General features: G+C 43.4%; 1 protein-coding gene across 2 annotated transcripts in view; it reads left to right on the top strand.

Moving 5' to 3' along the window:
• The window catches only part of LOC137336085 (uncharacterized), a 38,702-nt gene that overhangs the window by 9,003 nt on the left and 11,774 nt on the right, over positions 1 to 17,925 (top strand). For both annotated transcript variants that reach the window (XM_068001573.1, XM_068001572.1), the window contains exons 2-6: positions 1,188 to 1,299; positions 6,437 to 6,530; positions 8,406 to 8,460; positions 13,653 to 13,793; positions 16,714 to 16,874. In XM_068001573.1, coding sequence (XP_067857674.1) covers positions 1,188 to 1,299; positions 6,437 to 6,530; positions 8,406 to 8,460; positions 13,653 to 13,793; positions 16,714 to 16,874 — 563 coding nt within the window. The remainder of the gene's footprint in view (positions 1 to 1,187; positions 1,300 to 6,436; positions 6,531 to 8,405; positions 8,461 to 13,652; positions 13,794 to 16,713; positions 16,875 to 17,925) is intronic.

The following is a 17,925-nucleotide window of genomic DNA, read 5'->3' as shown; positions in this document are numbered from 1 at the left end:
ATAATGGGAGTGAGATTTACAGAGAATGGGAATAGGATTGAGATTCGCAGTGTGCAGGAATGGGAGTGAGATTTACAGAGTGCGGGAATGAGAGTGAAATTTCCAGGGTGAGATAATGGGAGTGAGATTTGCAGAGTGAGCGAATGGGAGTGTGATTTACAGAGTCTGGGAATAGGAGTGCGATGGACAGAGTGAGTGAATGGGAGTGAGATTTACAGAGTGAGGGAATGGGAGTGAGATTTACAGAGTGAAGGGTTGGGAGTGACATTTACGGAGAGAGGGAATGAGAGTGAGATTTACACAGTGAGGGAATGGGAATGAGATTTACGTGGTGAGTTAACGGGAGTGAGATTTACAGAGTGATAGGATGGGAGTGTGATTTACAGAGTGATAGGATGGGTATCGGACTGAGATGGACAGAATTTGAGAATGGAAATTACATTTATAAGTTTGTGGGCCTGAAGGTTAGCCTTTGTGCAAGAAGTGTGAGAGGGATAAACCATTTAACAATAGACCAGTCCACCGATCGTCTCCTTAGTTCAAAATTAACTTGAATGGAACGGTAAATCGGATGGAGAGCGAAGCGGGCTGTCAATTCACTATCGCTGCCGAAGATAAATCCATATAACCCCACTTCCGCCCCCCTTCTCTCTCTGGGAGTAATTATAATTTTGGGCAATGGTGTAGAACGAGTGATATTGAATTAGACGCCCATTATGCATTACGCCCGAATTTCCTTTGTACTGAAGTCAATAGACAGGGAAATCGGCGGGTATACTTTGGGCGGTCAATGATACATCGTCCATTTTATACCATTGCCCAGAGTTAAAATTACCGCCTCTGTGTTTTTCTTACAAACAAATTGCATGTACATTAAACAGGCATTAACTTCCTCTCTTTAACTTAGTTACTTTCTCCATCCGGTTATCGTTCTCTGTGGGGGGGGGGGGGGGGCGGGCTTTAACTTCTGTTAATAATGTAAAATTGAGAATATATAATTGGTCTTCCATTGACTTCAGTCGAAAGGAAAATGAGGTCACGTATAAAATAGGCGGCTAATTCGATCTCGCCCGTTTTACACCATCGCCCACAGTTAAATTCGCCCCTCTGTGTGATTTCTACACACACCGAACCGACAACTTCGCTGTTTTGAATGAGATGACGAGAGACCATTTTGTTGTTGACAGGCCTGCTGGGCATTGCCAACCGGTTGGGTCTCGGCCTCTTGGCTCCAAGGAAGAAGGTCACGGTGATGCTAATGGGAAACCATTCGGCTGGCAAGAGCTCCTTTATCAACTGGTGAGTATGTCGTTTTGTTCTTTTCTCCCGGGACGTTGACAACGCTAGAAAGGCCACACTTATTCCCATCTCTGGTTGCCCAGCTAGCATTAACACTCACGGGGTGTGGGACTGGAATCATGTTTCGGCCAGAACAGGCATCGGTTAATCATAGACAAGCAGCACGGATTTGTTAAAGGAAAGTTATATTTAAAAATGTAGCCTTTTTTATCAAAAAAGAAGTGAACAATTCGATTGATAAAAGGTCATTCTGTAAATGTAATATACATGAATTTTCCGAAGGCGTTTGATAAGTTGTCTGACAGGAAGCTCGTTAGAAAATAAAGGAAAACGATATTCGAGGAAATATCGCACGACAGTGAGACAGTTGGTTGCCGCAGGGGAAACAAGGAGTTAAGGCAAATGGGGATTGCTTGGATTGGAGAAGCATTGGAAATCTTGGACCTCCCTTGAATCGGGCTCCCTCTCCCCCGATTGCCAAAATTTTGCATTTTGCTACATTAGGCTTTATCTGGCACCTCCCTACCCACCCGATCTGACTATCTATTTCTGCCTGCAGCTTTTCACAGTTCTCAGAACAATTTTACTTCCAGCCAATTTTGCCGTCATCATCAAATTGTAATATTGTTCCCTCGATTCAGACAGCCAGGTCATTCTGCATATGGGCAATACGAGAAGTCCCACCACACTGCACTATGTAGCGCCTCTCAACGTACATTTCTACATATGGGCAATACGAGCAGTCCCAGCACACAGCTCTGTGGAGCAACACTCAATGTGCATTTCAATTTGTTTTGCCAATACCCTTGTCTTTCCCTGTGGTCACAGTGTCCCAGTGTGGAAACTTTTCAAATGCCCTTTCAATAATGGCACGATTATCAACATGGATTGAAGAACAAAGGGAATGAATAAAAGATGAACGTTTGGGACAGTCATATTTCGGTTTTGTTTGATCATTTTATCCACCTGAAATGACTTGAAAAAGAAGTTACGTCTTGGGCTTGGGGCTTTAAAAGCATTGCATATTCTGACTAGATTTTTGTTAAGAAGAGAAAGGCTTGACGAAAGATGGCTAATATGCTCATTGGAACTTATTTCCAATGTGGAAAATTGCCCAGGTATGTCCTGTCCACAAAAAGCAGGACAAATCCAATCCGGCCAATTACCGCCCCATCAGTCTACTCTCAATCATCAGCAAAGTCATGGAACGTGTCATCGACAGTGCTATCAAGCGGCATTTACTCACCAATAACCTGCTCACCGATGCTCAGTTTGGGTTCCGCCAGGACCACTCGGCTCCAGATCTCATCACAGCCTTGGTCCAAACATGCACAAAAGAGCTGAATTCCAGAGGTGAGGTGAGAGTGACTGCCCTTGACATCAAGGCAACATTTGACCGAGCGTGGCACCAAGGAGCCCTAATAAAATTGAAGTCAATGAGAATCAGGGGGAAAACTCTCCAGTGGCTGGAGTCAAACCTAGCACAAAGGAAGATGGTAGTGTTGTTGGAGCCCAATCATCTCAGCCTCAGGACATTGCTGCAGGAGTTCTTCAGGGCAGTGTCCTAGGCCCAACCACCTTCAGCTGCTTCATCAATGAGCTTCCCTCCATCTTAAGTTCAGAAATGGGGATGTTCGCTGATGATTGCACAATGTTCAGTTCCATTCGCAACCCCTCAAATAATGAAGTAGTCCGAGCCCGCATGCAGCAAGACTTGGACAACCTCCAGGCTTGGGCTCATAAGTGGCAAGTCACATTCGCACCAGACAAGTGCCAGGCAATGACCATCTCCAACAAGAGAGTGTCTAACCACCTCCTCTTGACATTCAACGGCATTACCATCGCCGAATCCCCCACCATCAACATCCTGGGGGTCACCATTGACCAGAATCTTAACTGGACCAGCCACATAAACACCATGGCTACAAAAGCAGGTCAGAGTCTTGGTAATCCGCGATGAGTGACTCACTTCCTGACTCCCAAAGCATTTCTACCATCTACAAGGCACAAGTCAGGAGTATGATGGAATATTCTCCACTTGCCTTCATGAGTGCAGCTCCAACAACAGCCAAGAAGCTCGACACCATCCAGGACAAAGCAGCCCGCTTGATTGGCACCCGAAACATTCACTCCCTTCATCACTGGCGCACTGTGGCTGCAGTGTGTACCATCCATCGGATGCACTGCAGCAACTCGCCAAGGCTTCTTCGACAGCATCTCCCAAACCCACAACCTCTACCAACCAGAAGGACAAGAGCAGCAGGTACATGGGAACAAAACCACCTGCACGTTCCCCTCCAAGTCACACACCATCCCGACTTGGAAATATGTCGCGGTTCCTTCATCGTCGCTGGGTCAAAATCCTGGAACTCCCTTCCTAACAGCACTGTGGGAGAACCTTCACCACACGGACTGCAGCGGTTCAAGAAGGCGGCTCGCCATCACCTTCTCAAGGGCAATTAGGGATGGACAATAAATGCAGGCCTCGCCTGTGACGCCACATCCCATGAACGAATAAAAAAGACTTCTCCCATAAACCAAACAATAAGCAAATCTCCAGTTTGTCTGGGTATTTGGAAAGCGGCATCTCACCAAATGTATTAGAAAACCCTTTCATCACCATCAGAAACGGACGGGCTTTTTACACAATGAGATTGGCTTTTAAAAATCAGACTACAGAGAACAAAAAGACAGTCTGTTTTTTGGAAAGAAGTCGCTGAGTGGATAGTAAAGCAAGAGAAGGCTGGGAATGGAGACAGGCGGAATGGAGAGGGCTTATTCTGTACATAATGTAAGACAACCCACCAAAGTGGGATAGTTTGGTTTATTCTTTATTTTGTATTGTTCCATGAAGTTGTATCGATTGAGCTAAAGGGCTATGAACATCCTCGTTGCTCTGTATGCTTCACCTTGCTTTGGAGTAAAACAGTTTACAATTCGAACCAACCAAATCACACGATTACTCAGCTCATATCGTGGTTGGGTTCTATTGTTACTCCCATGGGTTCTGGTATCGTACAAGTAGATATCGAACAGTGTGAGTCAACACCCATCAAAGTGAAACATTCGGCCCACTCATGGCACTGAGCCTGGGAAGGATCTACCAATGGCCCGAATCTGCTGCATGGATTGAAAACACCAAATGACACCGGCATTAGAAGTTTGAAGCATTCCATGACTAAATTATCAGAGAGCTTCTATTTTCAATAAATTACCAATCCTGATATATCTGATTTATGCGGCATCACAGCGCACATAACTCAGGATTCCTGCATTGCGGCTCTTCCACGGCTCACATTTCAGAATGAGTTGTGAGATTCCTATTTGTGTTGCTATGGGAATTCATTCAAACACTGAGTCAATCAAACCAAAATGGTCTCAGTTTGGATTCATCGGCTGTTTGTGCTCACGTACATGATCTCAGCTCGGTCCATAACCAGTAGGTCCGCGTCGACTAGACAAGGGAAAATGAGCCGTGTCTCTGTTCCTGGTCCAGAGACTCCTGATCTAAAAGTGCGCTTACATACATGTTGCATGGAGATAGGATGGGGATTCATTATGATGCCCCCCATGACTGAATGGCTTGCCGACAGTTCCTGTGATCAGACATGAAGCAGTAATGAGACACTAGGAAGTTGAATAATCCCACAGTGTGTGGCAAAACTGAACCATAGTGAATCAGGATCCAGTTTATACACCGCCCGATTTACCTTTCCGAAACTGACCCATAGTGAATCAGGATCCAATTAATACACCGCCCGATTTACCTTTCCGAAACTGACCCATAGTGAATCATGAGCCCAATTGATACACCGCCCGATTTCCTTTTCCAAAACTGACCCATAATGAATCAGAATCCAATTTATACACCGCCCGATTTACCTTTCCGAAACTGACCCATAGTGAATCAGGATCCAATTTATACACCGCCCGATTTACCTTTCCGAAACTGACCCATAGTGAATCAGGATCCAATTTATACACCGCCCGATTTACCTTTCCGAAACTGACCCACAGTGAATCAGGAGCCCAATTTACACATCGCCCGATTTACCTTTCTGAAACTGACCCACAGTGAATCAGGATCCAATTTATACACCGCCCGATTTACCTTTCCAAAACTGACTCATAGTGAATCAGGATCCAATTGATACACCGCCCGATTTACCTTTCCGAAACTGACCCATAGTGAATCAGGATCCAATTTATACACCGCCCGATTTACCTTTCCGAAACTGACACATAGTGAATCAGGATCCAATTTATACACCGCCTGATTTACCTTTCTGAAACTGACCCAGAGTGAATCAAGAGCCCAATTTATACACCGCCCGATTTACCTTTCTGAAACTGACCCATAGTGAATCAAGAGCCCAATTTATACACCGCCCGATTTACCTTTTTGAAACTGACCCACAGTGAATCAGGATCCAATTTATACACCGCCCGATTTACCTTTCCAAAACTGACCCATAGTGAATCAAGAGCCCAATTTATACACCGCCCGATTTACCTTTCTGAAACTGACACATAGTGAATCAGGAGCCCAATTTATACACCGCCCGATTTACCTTTCCCAAACTGACACATAGTGAATCAGGATCCAATTTATACACCGCCCGATTTACCTTTCTGAAACGGACCCATTATGAATCAGGATCCAATTCATACACCGCCCGATTTACCTTTCTAAAACTGACCCATAGTGAATCAAGAGCCCAATTTACTCACCGCCCAATTTAGCTTTCTGAAACTGACTCATAGTGAATCACGAGCCCAATTTTTCAAAGCCCAATTTTCCTTTCTGAAACTGACCCATAGTGAGTCAGGCGCCCAATATATACACTGCCCGATTTGCCATTCCAACTGAATTTAATGGAAAAGAAAAGAGCCAAAGCAAGATACAAGGGCTTGGAATGTTGTTGTGGGATAATAGGTACAAATGCCTTCAGCCTTCCTCTTCATTTCACCTTCCTGTTATTTTAGGAGAAGCATTTCTTACTCGTTTCTCTGTCCTTAAGAAGCAATCTGTCTCTTTATCTGTCCACTCAGACGCCTTGTCGCCCATCCGGCTTTTGAGAGCATCAATTCAGACAGAACCTCTAAGTTTTATTCCACTGTTCATTGCGTTTTGTAGGTACGTTGAAGAACATGTACAGAAAACAGGAGTTGCAACAGAAACACAAGGATTTACCTTCGTCACCAGTGGCAAGAGAAGGGAATCCCTCACGGTGAGTAATTCCACAAATTAACCCCGAACTCGGACTCATTCTGTGCTTCTGATTGACTCTCTGAGAAGGAACTTCAGTAAACACGACAGCACCCTCGGTACAACACAGTGGGACTCTCAGCAAACACTAGAGTAGAGGATATCAACTCCCGCGCCAAAGTGTGAGGGCTCGGACATCCTCCCGCTCCCCAAACGCTCCGAATCGCTGGAAATCCCATGGGAATTCCAAAAGGGTGTGTAAACCCGGTGCGATGGGAACCTAAACCTTTATCGCAGTTTTATAACTAGGAGAGGAAACCATCCCTCAGAGAGCATTACAGAGGGTTAGAAGTGATGCGTCAGTTGGCGAATCGGTAACATGAAGGCAGACACAGGGCATTGTCACTAGATGGGGGAGTTAGACGCTTTTGTTTTCACAGAGAGGAATCACTCCGGTAGAGTTTCCTCCGTAACTTCGGAGAATACCCAGCAACAACAATTTGCATTTATATATCACCTCTCTCAACCCCTCCACTGCCTCTGATTTGTCACGCTGCTTCTCCGGATTGAGGATTGCAGGAAACAATCTGCCCTGGGATCTTTTAGTTGAATAAACTGTAACATCTTATAAAAGGGAATTGGGTTCGTATTTGAAATGGAAGAACATAAAAGCACGCAGGGCGGAAGTGGACCAATGGAATTACATTAAGCACCTCAAGTTGAAGAGACAACAGTGACACCGGTGTGATGGCTGAAAGACCTCGTACGTCGCTGCGTTTCCTATGCCTTTTTTCCAATCCAACACTGCAAGATAATTCATTATATTGTGGTGACCTCTGAACAAGTAACCGCATTAAATGAATTAACTTTTATTTAATAAATATGTCAGCTCTTATCGACCTGTCATTTATGACCAATTGATTCATTTCATGACTAAGAAAGGGGAAGATATTTTCGCCTTGACAGCCTAGGCTTTAAGGATCAATTGAAAGGAAACTCAGGCGGGATCTGTTTGACGTGTGATCCTTCGCGCCCGATTTTCCTCTCTGCGCTACGTCCAGGCGAGGCTTAACGCTCAGGCAGTGCAGAGGAACATCTACTCCATGAGGCTCCTCACCCATGAACTGGCGCTTCCAGAGACACGTAGCATTATTCTGCATTTAATTGCTATTATCCTACCGTCGAATTTTATATGGAATCAGCGTGAGTCCATTTCATCTTTTACTTTATCCAAGAACGTTTGATGTTGACTCTTGGTCCAAAAGTAGTTTCCACTCTGCAGCAATGTACATTCAATGACTCATTTGGCCTGTCAAACCCAGGACATCCACAGTGCCCTCTCTACCGCCACCTGCTGACCTCTCCTTCAAGGAACATTAAGTTCGTACACTCCCTCCCCTCGAAAAGAAAGTGACGCTAATATCTATTTAATCACCACTCATGCTTTACAGTGGGTTTCACTCCAGTCCCCAGCACTTGTGTTCTGTAGTAAACTGTATTACAAATACTTTTATTCACGTCTATGTTTTTGGGAAGATTATCCAAAAGAGGGATGTCACCCGCTTAGTGCCAAGGTGCTATTATACCTTGTGAGGCATCACCTTTATGGTGCCCCATCCAACGTCCGCACTCATGGATTTTCCAGCATAGCTGAATGGATAGGAAACCTGGACAGTGTATACCTGTCGAGCGCAAATGGATTTGGTTGGTCTACTGTGATCACTGGTTGAGATGAGCAAACGTCGCACGGACCAGTGAGGGAAACTGGCGCGTTACTTGTATATCTCGGTACCACACTGTGAAATACTCGTCTAATAGGTGCTCTAAAATGAAAAAAATAAACAAGTTACGAGGATTGAGCGTTTTTTGCCTCTAATCTTTTTTTAAATTTTCACAGGGCAATGCTACACTCTACCTTTACCCGCACTTCCAAGCCCTCGAACAGATCGAAGGTAAATACACAGTGACTCTCAGAGTTAGAGACAACAGGAAGGGAAATGCTCACATTGTCAGTCACCGTAATCCAATAAAGTTTCAACTGTTGAACTGTGAGCCTTCCACAAGCAGCATGCCTCCGAGAATAATCGATGCTTCCTATATGTTACGAGGAGGGATTGGGAATTGAAAATAGGAGGTGACGTGTTAAAGCAACGCAGCATTAAACAGTGAGAACGTGCTCCATTGGCCGGGAAACCGTTCGAATACATCCTCGGGAGTTGATCGTCATTTTGTGTGGGCTGCGTCATGTTGGAAATTGTGGGTTGATAGGCAGGTTATCCAATTGCGCTTCCCAGAGTAAGTTTTGATATTGGTCTTTTGGCAGTGATGAAGAGATAAGCGAGTGAGAAAGAGAGATAGAGAGGAAGCAAGAGAGATAGTAAGAAGTGAGAGAGAGAAAGATAGAAGCAGACATATGAGACATATTTTCCATTAGAACAAAGAAGGTTAACAGACGATCTGATAGCGGCTCAGAATTATGAGGGGTTTTGAGAAGGAGAATCGAGAACATTGCCACTGATCGCTGAATCGATAACTAAAGGGAATAAGTTTCAAATTATCACCTAAATAGAGAGGTTAGGAGAGTTTTTTCATGCGGTTGGTTGTTGGAATATGGAAAGTCCTGCTGGTGGGGGACACAGATCCAGAATAGCTTTTAAAAGGGACGGGGATAAATAATTAACAAAGGAACAAAAAAATTAAAGATTACGGGGAAAAGGAAGAAATGGGATAATTCTGTCAGAGAGCTAGCACAAGAGCAATGCGCCGAATGGCCTCCTCCTGCTTTGTAAAATTCTGCAATTCTCTTTATTTGTTGTCAGGATGTATCTATTTCCACGTACATGGGATGCTGAGGATTTTATTTGTAGTTTAACCTTTATTATGTTAGTGTTCATGAGACAAGTAATACAAAGGCATTGGAAGGCTTGGAGCACGCATCAAAAAGGTGGGTTTGAATAAAAGAGCCGATTGTGTCAGCCGTAGCTCAGTGGTAGCATTCTCACCTGAGTCAGAATACAGGAGGTTAAAGGTTTCCAGAACTCGAGCACATATTCCAGGCTGACACTTCAGTGCAGTATTCAGGGAGGTGCCATATTTTGAATGGTTAAAGCGAGGGAGAGAAAAAACAGGGAAATAAAGGCCAGTTAGCCTAACTAGTGGGGAAAATGCTAGAGTGTATTATCAAAGATGTGATAACAGAACACTTGGAGCGCATTAACGGGATTGGACAAAGTCAGAATGGATTTAAAAATGGTAATCAGGCTTAACAAATCTACTGGAGTTTTTTGAGGAGGTAACTAGTAGAATAATTAGGGGAGAACCAGTGGATATGGTGTATTTGGATTTTCAGAAGGCTTTTGATAAGGTCCCACACAAGAGGTTAGTGTGCAAAATTTAAGCACATCGGATTGGGATTGAATGGATTGAGAATTGGTTGACAGACAGGAAACAGTGAGTAGGAATAAACGGGTCTTTTTGCGGGTGGCAGGCACTGACTGGTGGGTACCGCAGGGATCAGTGCTTGGGCCCCAGCTATTCACAATATATATCAATGATTTGGATGAGGAACTAAATGTAACATTTCCAAGTTTGCAGACGACACAAAACTGGGGTGGAATGTGAGATGTGAGGAGGATGCAAAGAGGCTCGAATTTGATTTAGACAAGTTGAGTGAGTGGGCAGGAACATGGCAGATGGAGTACAACGTGGATAAATGTGTTTGTTGTAAAAACAGAAAAGCAGATTTTTATCTGAATGGTGATAGATTGGGAAAAGGGAAGGTGCAACGAGACCTGGGTGTCCTTGTACACCAGTCGCTGAAAGCGAGCATTCAGGTGCAGCAAGCAGTTGGAAAGGCGAATGGTATGTTGGTCTTCATTGCAAGAGGATTTGAGTACAGGAACAGGGATGTCCTACTGCACTTATACAGGGCCTTTTTGAGACCACATCTGGAGTATTGTGTGCAGTTTCGGTCTCCTTATCTGAGGAAGGATTTCCTTGCCATGGATGGAATGCAACGAAGGTTTACCAGACTGATTCCTGGGATGGCAGGACTGACGTGTGGGGAGAGTTTGGGTCGACGATGCCTATATTCACTAGAGTTTAGAAGAATGAGAGGTGATCTCATCGAAACATATAAAATTCTAACAGGACTAAACAGACTAGATGCAGGGAGGATGTTCCCGATGGCTGGGGAGTCCAGAACCAGGGGTCACAGTTTCAGGATACGGAGTATGCCATTTAGAACCGAGATGAGGAGAAATTTCTTCACTCAGAGGGTGGTGAACCTGTGCAGTTCTCTACCACAGAAGGCACTGGAGGCCAATTCATTAGATGTATTCAAGAAGGAGATAGATATATTTCTTAATGCTAAAGGGATCAAGGGATATGGGGTAAAAGCGATTACGGGATACTGAGCTAAACGATCAGCCATGATCTTTTTGAATGGCCGAGCAGGCCCGAGGGGCCGAATGGCCTACTCTTGCTCCTATTTTCTATGTTTCTATGTTTCTATATTGCTCCCTCAACCAACACCAACAACACAGATTATCTGGTCATTTATCTCATTGCTTTTTTTCATTCGCTAATGGGATGTGGGCGTCGCTGGCGAGGCCGGCATTTATTACCCATCCCTAATTGCCCTTGGGAAGGACCTTGCTGTGCATAATGACTGATCCTTCTTGGCCGTGAAACACTTTGGGACACTGTGAGGAAGTGAATGGCTTTCTATAAATGGGAGTTATTTCTATGTATCAACTATTAAACCGACCACTAGCTGTCTCTTCCTGAAGGTTTTTCTGTTCTCCCCATCTATACACGTGGATCTCCTCGTTCTGATGAAGTCTCCCAGCTGAAACCTTAACCTCCCTTTTCTATTCTAAACGGTGACTGATCTGCTCGGTATTTCCGCTGTTTTCTGTTTTCCATTTAACCACCCAATCTGTTGATGTTTCTCTTTTATTCTCTGGTGATGCGAATTTCGCCGTCTCTAAAAATTTCACAGTAGAACATCGTTTTCAAGGATACATGTTTTGAGATTAGTGATTGGAATTTTTTTACTTGCAATTATTTTGATTTGAACCAGGATTGTGATCCTATAACACACAAGAGATTATTCCACAAGACAGGAAGGGATGGAAATAGAAGGGAGGTTTCTGTAGGAGATTGAAAACTGTCCGCACGGTTGTGATGGGATATTTGTGGACAAGGTGAGAGTTCACTAGCGGGTGTTACATAGCTCAGTGCCAGTACAATTGCTGTTTACGGGCCATGGAATAATTATGAATGGGAGTCAGATAGGTCTGAGTTTGACGATGATGCCAAATCTGATGGAGTGGTGTGAAATAGCAGAGACAAGACAAACCAAATAAAATGGGTCTGTGTGGGTTGGGAAGGTGGGCTGAAGAATGACAAATGGCATTTAATGTGGGCAGTTTCAAGGTAATGAAAGCGGAAAAGTGAAATGAATAGTGGGGATTTGGACTAAATGGTGAATAAAGAACCGGGATTGAAATTAAATGGGAAATCAGCAAGTGAAATATAAACTAAATGGGGAATAAAACGGGAATAGAAATTAAATTGGGAATAAACAGGGGGAATAGAAGTTAAATTGGAAATTAACAGGGAGATTAGGAACTAAGTGGGGAATACACGGGGAATAGAAACTAAATGGGAAATAAACAGGGGAATAGAAACTAAATGGGAAATAAACGAGGAATATAAACTAAATGGAGAACAAACAAGGGAATAGAAACTAAATGGATAATACACTGGGAACAGAAACTAAATGGGGAACAAGCAGGGGAATAGAAAGTAAATGGGGAATAAACGGGGAATAGAAATTCAATGGGCTATAAACAGAAGGAATAGAAATTAAACGTGGAATATACAGGGAGAATGGAAATTATATCGGGAATATACAGGGAGGATAGAGACTAAATGGGGAATATACAGGGAGAATAGAAATTAAATGGGGAATATACAGGGAGAATGGAAACTAAACGGGGAATATACAGGGAGAATAGAAACTAAATGGGGAATATACAGGGAGAATAGAAACTAAATGGGGAATATACAAGGAGAATAGAAATTAAATGGGGAATATACAGGGAGAATGGAAACTAAACGTGGAATATACAGGGAGAATAGAAATTAAATGGGGAATATACAAGGACAATAGAAACTAAATGGCGAATATACAAGGAGAATAGAAATTAAATTGGGAATATACAGGGAGAATAGAAATTAAATGGCGAATATACAGGGAGAATAGAAACTAAATGGGGAATACACAGGGAGAATAGAAACTAAATCGTTAATATACAAGGAGAACAGAAACTAAATGGGGAATATACAGTGACAATAGAAACTAAATGGGGAATATGCAGGGAGAATAGAAATTAAATGGGGAATATACAAGGAGAATAGAAACTAAATGTGGAATATACAGGGAGAATAGAAACTAAATGGGCAATATACAGGGAAAATAGAAACTAAATGGGAGATAAACGGGGAATAAAAGTTAAATGGTGAATAAATAGGGGGATTAGAAAGTAAATGGGAAATACACAAGGGAATAGAAACTAAATGGGGAATAAACAAGGGGAATAAAAACCAAATGAAATATAAATAGCGAGAATAGAAACTAGTAGAATCGAAACTTAGAGCAATTTGCAAAGCAGAGAATTAGAGTTGGGTGGAGCATGGACGTTTCTGTGCAATGAAGGTTGAGGAGCTGGGTGATAGGAAACTGAGGTACTACAACACCGCCACTGACAGAAGATGCAATTACAGTGTGATGTTTACAAAGACAGTTTCTGTTATGAAAATGAATATCGGAATTTATAATGCAGAAAAAGTTGACAAAAATGTGTGACAGAAACCTGACTTGGGGAAAAAATTCAGGCAGGAACTGTGTACAGACATGAGAATTATTTTTCCTATATTTATATAATATAGCTAGCCCTTATTTTCTATGCAGGATATTATAGTGGGATCACTTTTGATTTAAAACAATCTAATATAAAAGGAGTCTGATCTACAACGAAAGCATTTCGCAATTTAAAAGACATGAAATGAAAGTCCCATTCCGGCAGCTGAACCTTTACTTCTGTTTCTGCTCACTGCTCGCTCTGTGCTCCCACAGGAATAGCAGACTACTTGGCCACCGAGATCAGCAGCTCCAAACAGAAGAAGTTTAGCCTGGTGACCTTTATCGATACCCCAGGGCTTGTGGATGGAGATATGACCTATGAATTTGATGTGGATAAAGCGCTGATCTGGATGGGTAAGAGATCAACCCGCACCGTGAGACACACACCAGTGCTCCACTATCACTTGGAAATTGCCGTCAGCACATTTTAATATTCAGATGTGGCAGATTGCTATAATTTTGTTTTATATTCATTCTTGGGATCTGGGCGTCGCTGGGAACCTTGGCATTTATCGCCAATCCCTCGTTGCCCTGAGAAGGTGATAGGGGATGTTGTTCTTGAACTGCTGATTCCTTTCCTTTGACTGAGTGGCTTGCTAGCTTGCTAGGCTACTTCAGAGGGGAGTTGTTAACCATGTTGTTGTGGGGCTGGAGTCACATATATGCTAGACAGAGTAAGGATGGCAGTTTCCCTTCCCGAAAAGACCATTAATAAACCAATTATTTTTTAAAATGAAAATCCGACAGCTTCATGGTCACGTTTACTGATAACAACGTTTTATTTCCAGATTATACTTTATCTCGCGTATTAGCATAGGCCTCTGGATTACTAGTTCAGTCACAGACTCAACATTAGCGTACCGTCGATTACTAGTCCAGTAACATAACCACTGCATTTCTGTGTCCTGTATTACTAGCTCTATAACATAACCAGTACATGATCGTACCCTGGATTACTAGTCTTGTAACATAACCACTACACTATCGTGTACTGGATTATTAGCCCCGTAACATATCCACTACACTACCGTATCTAATCCAAGATATCGGGAAATCAGGTGCCAAAGGAAACAGGGAGACCTGAGGGAGACCTGGGAGCTGTTCAAAAATGAGCAAGGGATTCTCTTGCTCTAAATTATTACCTTGCATCAGTTTTTAGAAATTAATCTAAGTTCAGATCCAAGTACAGCCTTCGGAGCCATGGTTTTAGGGTTCAGAAACTGAATGAAGGATTGGTTGAAAAACTGAATTAAATTCGCTGTTTAAATGTGGAAAGAAAAGTGATAGGTTTAAGGAAAGAGTTTGAGCGAGTGAGAATGAAGTTGGTGATAGGACTGAGGAAGTGGAATGCACAGATAGTCAAAGTCAGAGGGCAGAAGTGTGTGGAGTAAAAGTGAATGGTATGGGAGGGGAAGTGAAGGATATGGGAGGGGAAGTGAAGGATATGGGAGGGGAAGTGAAGGATATGGGAGGGGAAGTGAAGGATATGGGAGGGGTGAAGGATAAGGGAGGGGTTGAAAGGTATGGGAGGGGATGAATGATTTGGGAGGATAAATGAACGGTATGGGAGGAAAAGTGAAGGATATGGGAGGGGGTGAACGGTATGGGTGGGGAAGTGAAGAGTATGGGAGGGGGTGGAGCTTTATAGAAGGGGAAGTAAAGGGATTGGGAGTTGAAGTGTGGGTTATGGGAGGGGCTGAAGTGAATGAAAGTGGAAGTGATGGATATGGGAGGGGAATTTATGAGTATGGAAGAAGAAGTGAAGTGTATGGGAGGAGGTGAATGCTATGGAAGGGGATGTGAAGAATATGGGAGGGGGTGAAGGGTGTGGAAGGGGAAGGTAAGAGAATGGGAGGGGGTGACGTGTATTGGAGGGGAAGTGAAGAGTATGGGAGGGGGTGAAGGGAATTGGAGGGGAAGTGAAGAGTGTGGGAGGGGGTGAAGGGAATTGGAGGGGAAGCGAAGAGTATGGGGGAATGTGAAGTGTATGGGAGGGGAAGTGAAGAGTATGGGAGGGGGTGAAGGGTATTGGAGGGGAAGCGAAGAGTATGGGGGAATGTGAAGTGTATGGGAGGGTGTGAAGAGTATGGGAGGGGAAGTGAAGAGTATGGGGGAATGTGAAGTCTATGGGAGGGGAAGTGAAGAGTATGGGAGGGGGTGAAGAGTATGGGAGGGTGTTAAGAGTATGGGAGGGGGTGAAGTATACGGAAGGGGAAGTGAATAGTACGTGGTGGGGGTGGAATTTGAGACTGGAGGAGGTTCCCGAAATAGGGTGGGGTAAGAGCTGCAAAGAGAACTGAAGGCTGCATGAGGGTTTTCAATTCAAGGAACCTGGAGAATAAGGATACAACGTAGGGAGTGAGGATGGGAGTGATGGGCGACCAGGACACAGTGTGACGGGATATGGGAGGCTGCGGAAGGAATTTAAAATGAATGTGTTAAACGAGTGTTGGCAGCGTTACATTTCATCATTTCAGGAATTGAAATTCCACTCAGGTAGAGTTTCAGTTTGCCTGTTGTACAATCAGATTCACTCTCCATTGTTCACATCCACTAAGAAAGTCCACACATGCTGGGGTAAAACCAACACCAATCACTGGTAAACGTCCCACTGATTGTTCACCCGGTGGTAAGGTTGTGTTGTCCTGCAGGGCCCTCTGAAATGAAGTAGGAGAAATACCGCCCACCAGCGACAGTCTACCCCATATCTTCCAATTAAAGAATGAGATGGCTGGTCACTCAGCGTATCCTAGAGTAGAACGGAACTTGCTTGGCTCAGGAATTAGATTTACTCAGTCTGTCGTAGAGTTTGGTTGAGTTCCAATCCAGAATTTCATGTGTAAAATGATCAATTGTTTCAATTATTCTGAGGATGAGGGCCGTACTACATTTGTCGACCATCCGTAGTTGCCCGAAGAAAGTGGATCTCTTTGAAGCAATTGTAAAACTGGGTGTCTTTCTACATCACTGCAGATGACATTAAGTAACAATCACATAGTACGGGAGTGGAGTCACAAATAGGGCAGACCGGGTTGGGCTGGCAGGTTCCTTTCTCCGAAGGGATGCGAGTGAATGTTAGTTGATGTTTTTATGACAATCCAGCAGTTTTCATAGTCATTTTTCTGGTGCCTCAGTCCGACACCTTTCAGTGTACTTACCCACCCGGTGTGTTACGTCATTGTACATTATTAAGATACACTTTGGACATATTACTTCGAACGTGGAGATACCTCTTCGTGCATAATCGAAATTTTCAATTGTTTTCTGTCTGCAGGTGAGCAGGCCGATCTGATCTTTGTTTTCTTTGACCCGATGGGCCAGGCCCTGTGCAAGCGGACACTGAACGTGGTGGAAAAGCTCAACGAAAAACACGGCGATAGACTCAAGTTCTATCTGAGCAAAGCCGATGAAGCTGGTCTTGAGAGTGACAGACAGGTACAGACACAATTCACTTTATTGCATCCGAGAATCCCCTTCCTGGATGAATTTCCAAATTCTGAGATTTTATCACGGTGCTCTATGAAAAGAATGACCAATTAAGGACAATAAAAGGTAGATGCAATGTGGAATCCATGTGCACAATGAGATTCTGTATTCACACCGCCTTCAATTTGTCCTCGCACACATATAGTAAGGTACTCCATTTGAATGAGAGCGTTATGCCATTAAAAGTCCCAAGCCAACTCATTAATTAAATAAGAGGGTGTGCAAATGGATTCCCATTTAAAAGTCATATATTCTGTCCTTGTTTTTATATGCTACTTTGATTTCATATTGTTACTTATAATTAAGTAGCAAAGCTCACTGCAATTTGGGAAGTCGATTTTGTTGAAGCTTGTTGGACTTTCTCTGCTCAGGAGTGGGGAGACGTAAACCTGATTACGGTCCAGCGCCACCACACTGGCGGGATATAGTTACAGGATAGTTAAGTAGTTTCCATTATAAACGTGATAAAGGAATTCATAACAGGAAAAAGATTGACACGGAAATGTGACAACAGGATGTTAGGCGTTGTACACACGACGTACGCGCAGACATTAGATTTTAGTATACTGTAGGTAATAAAATGATTAACAGTTGACAATTGCAGTCTGTTGCAATAGCAGACAAAGTGCTCCATATTGCGAACTGTACTCCAATCCTGACTCTGTGCATCGGGTCTAGATTGACGACATCAGCAGCATCTGTCGAGTGGCACAAACACAAAGTAACGTAAAAGAGATCTGGGATCAGATTAACAGCACAGTAAATCCATTTAAAATAATGTTTTGATGGTACTAGAGGAATGTCGCGCAAAACAGATACCAGGCTGGACTCCATGTGTGGTCGGGTATTCAAAGGTTAGCACCCCAGATGTCGTGAGTTCAAAACCCACCACAAGAAAGTGTGAAATTTAATTCAATAAAATCTGATAATTTGTGGACTTGCACCAGAAGAAATGACCGAGAATGTTACTGAAGTTCAAGAGGACATATATGATCCCCAG

The sequence above is a fragment of the Heptranchias perlo genome, chromosome 20 (genome assembly GCF_035084215.1).
Source record: "Heptranchias perlo isolate sHepPer1 chromosome 20, sHepPer1.hap1, whole genome shotgun sequence".
Lineage (NCBI taxonomy): Eukaryota > Metazoa > Chordata > Chondrichthyes > Hexanchiformes > Hexanchidae > Heptranchias > Heptranchias perlo.
This window is presented reverse-complemented; position numbering and strand designations above follow the sequence as displayed.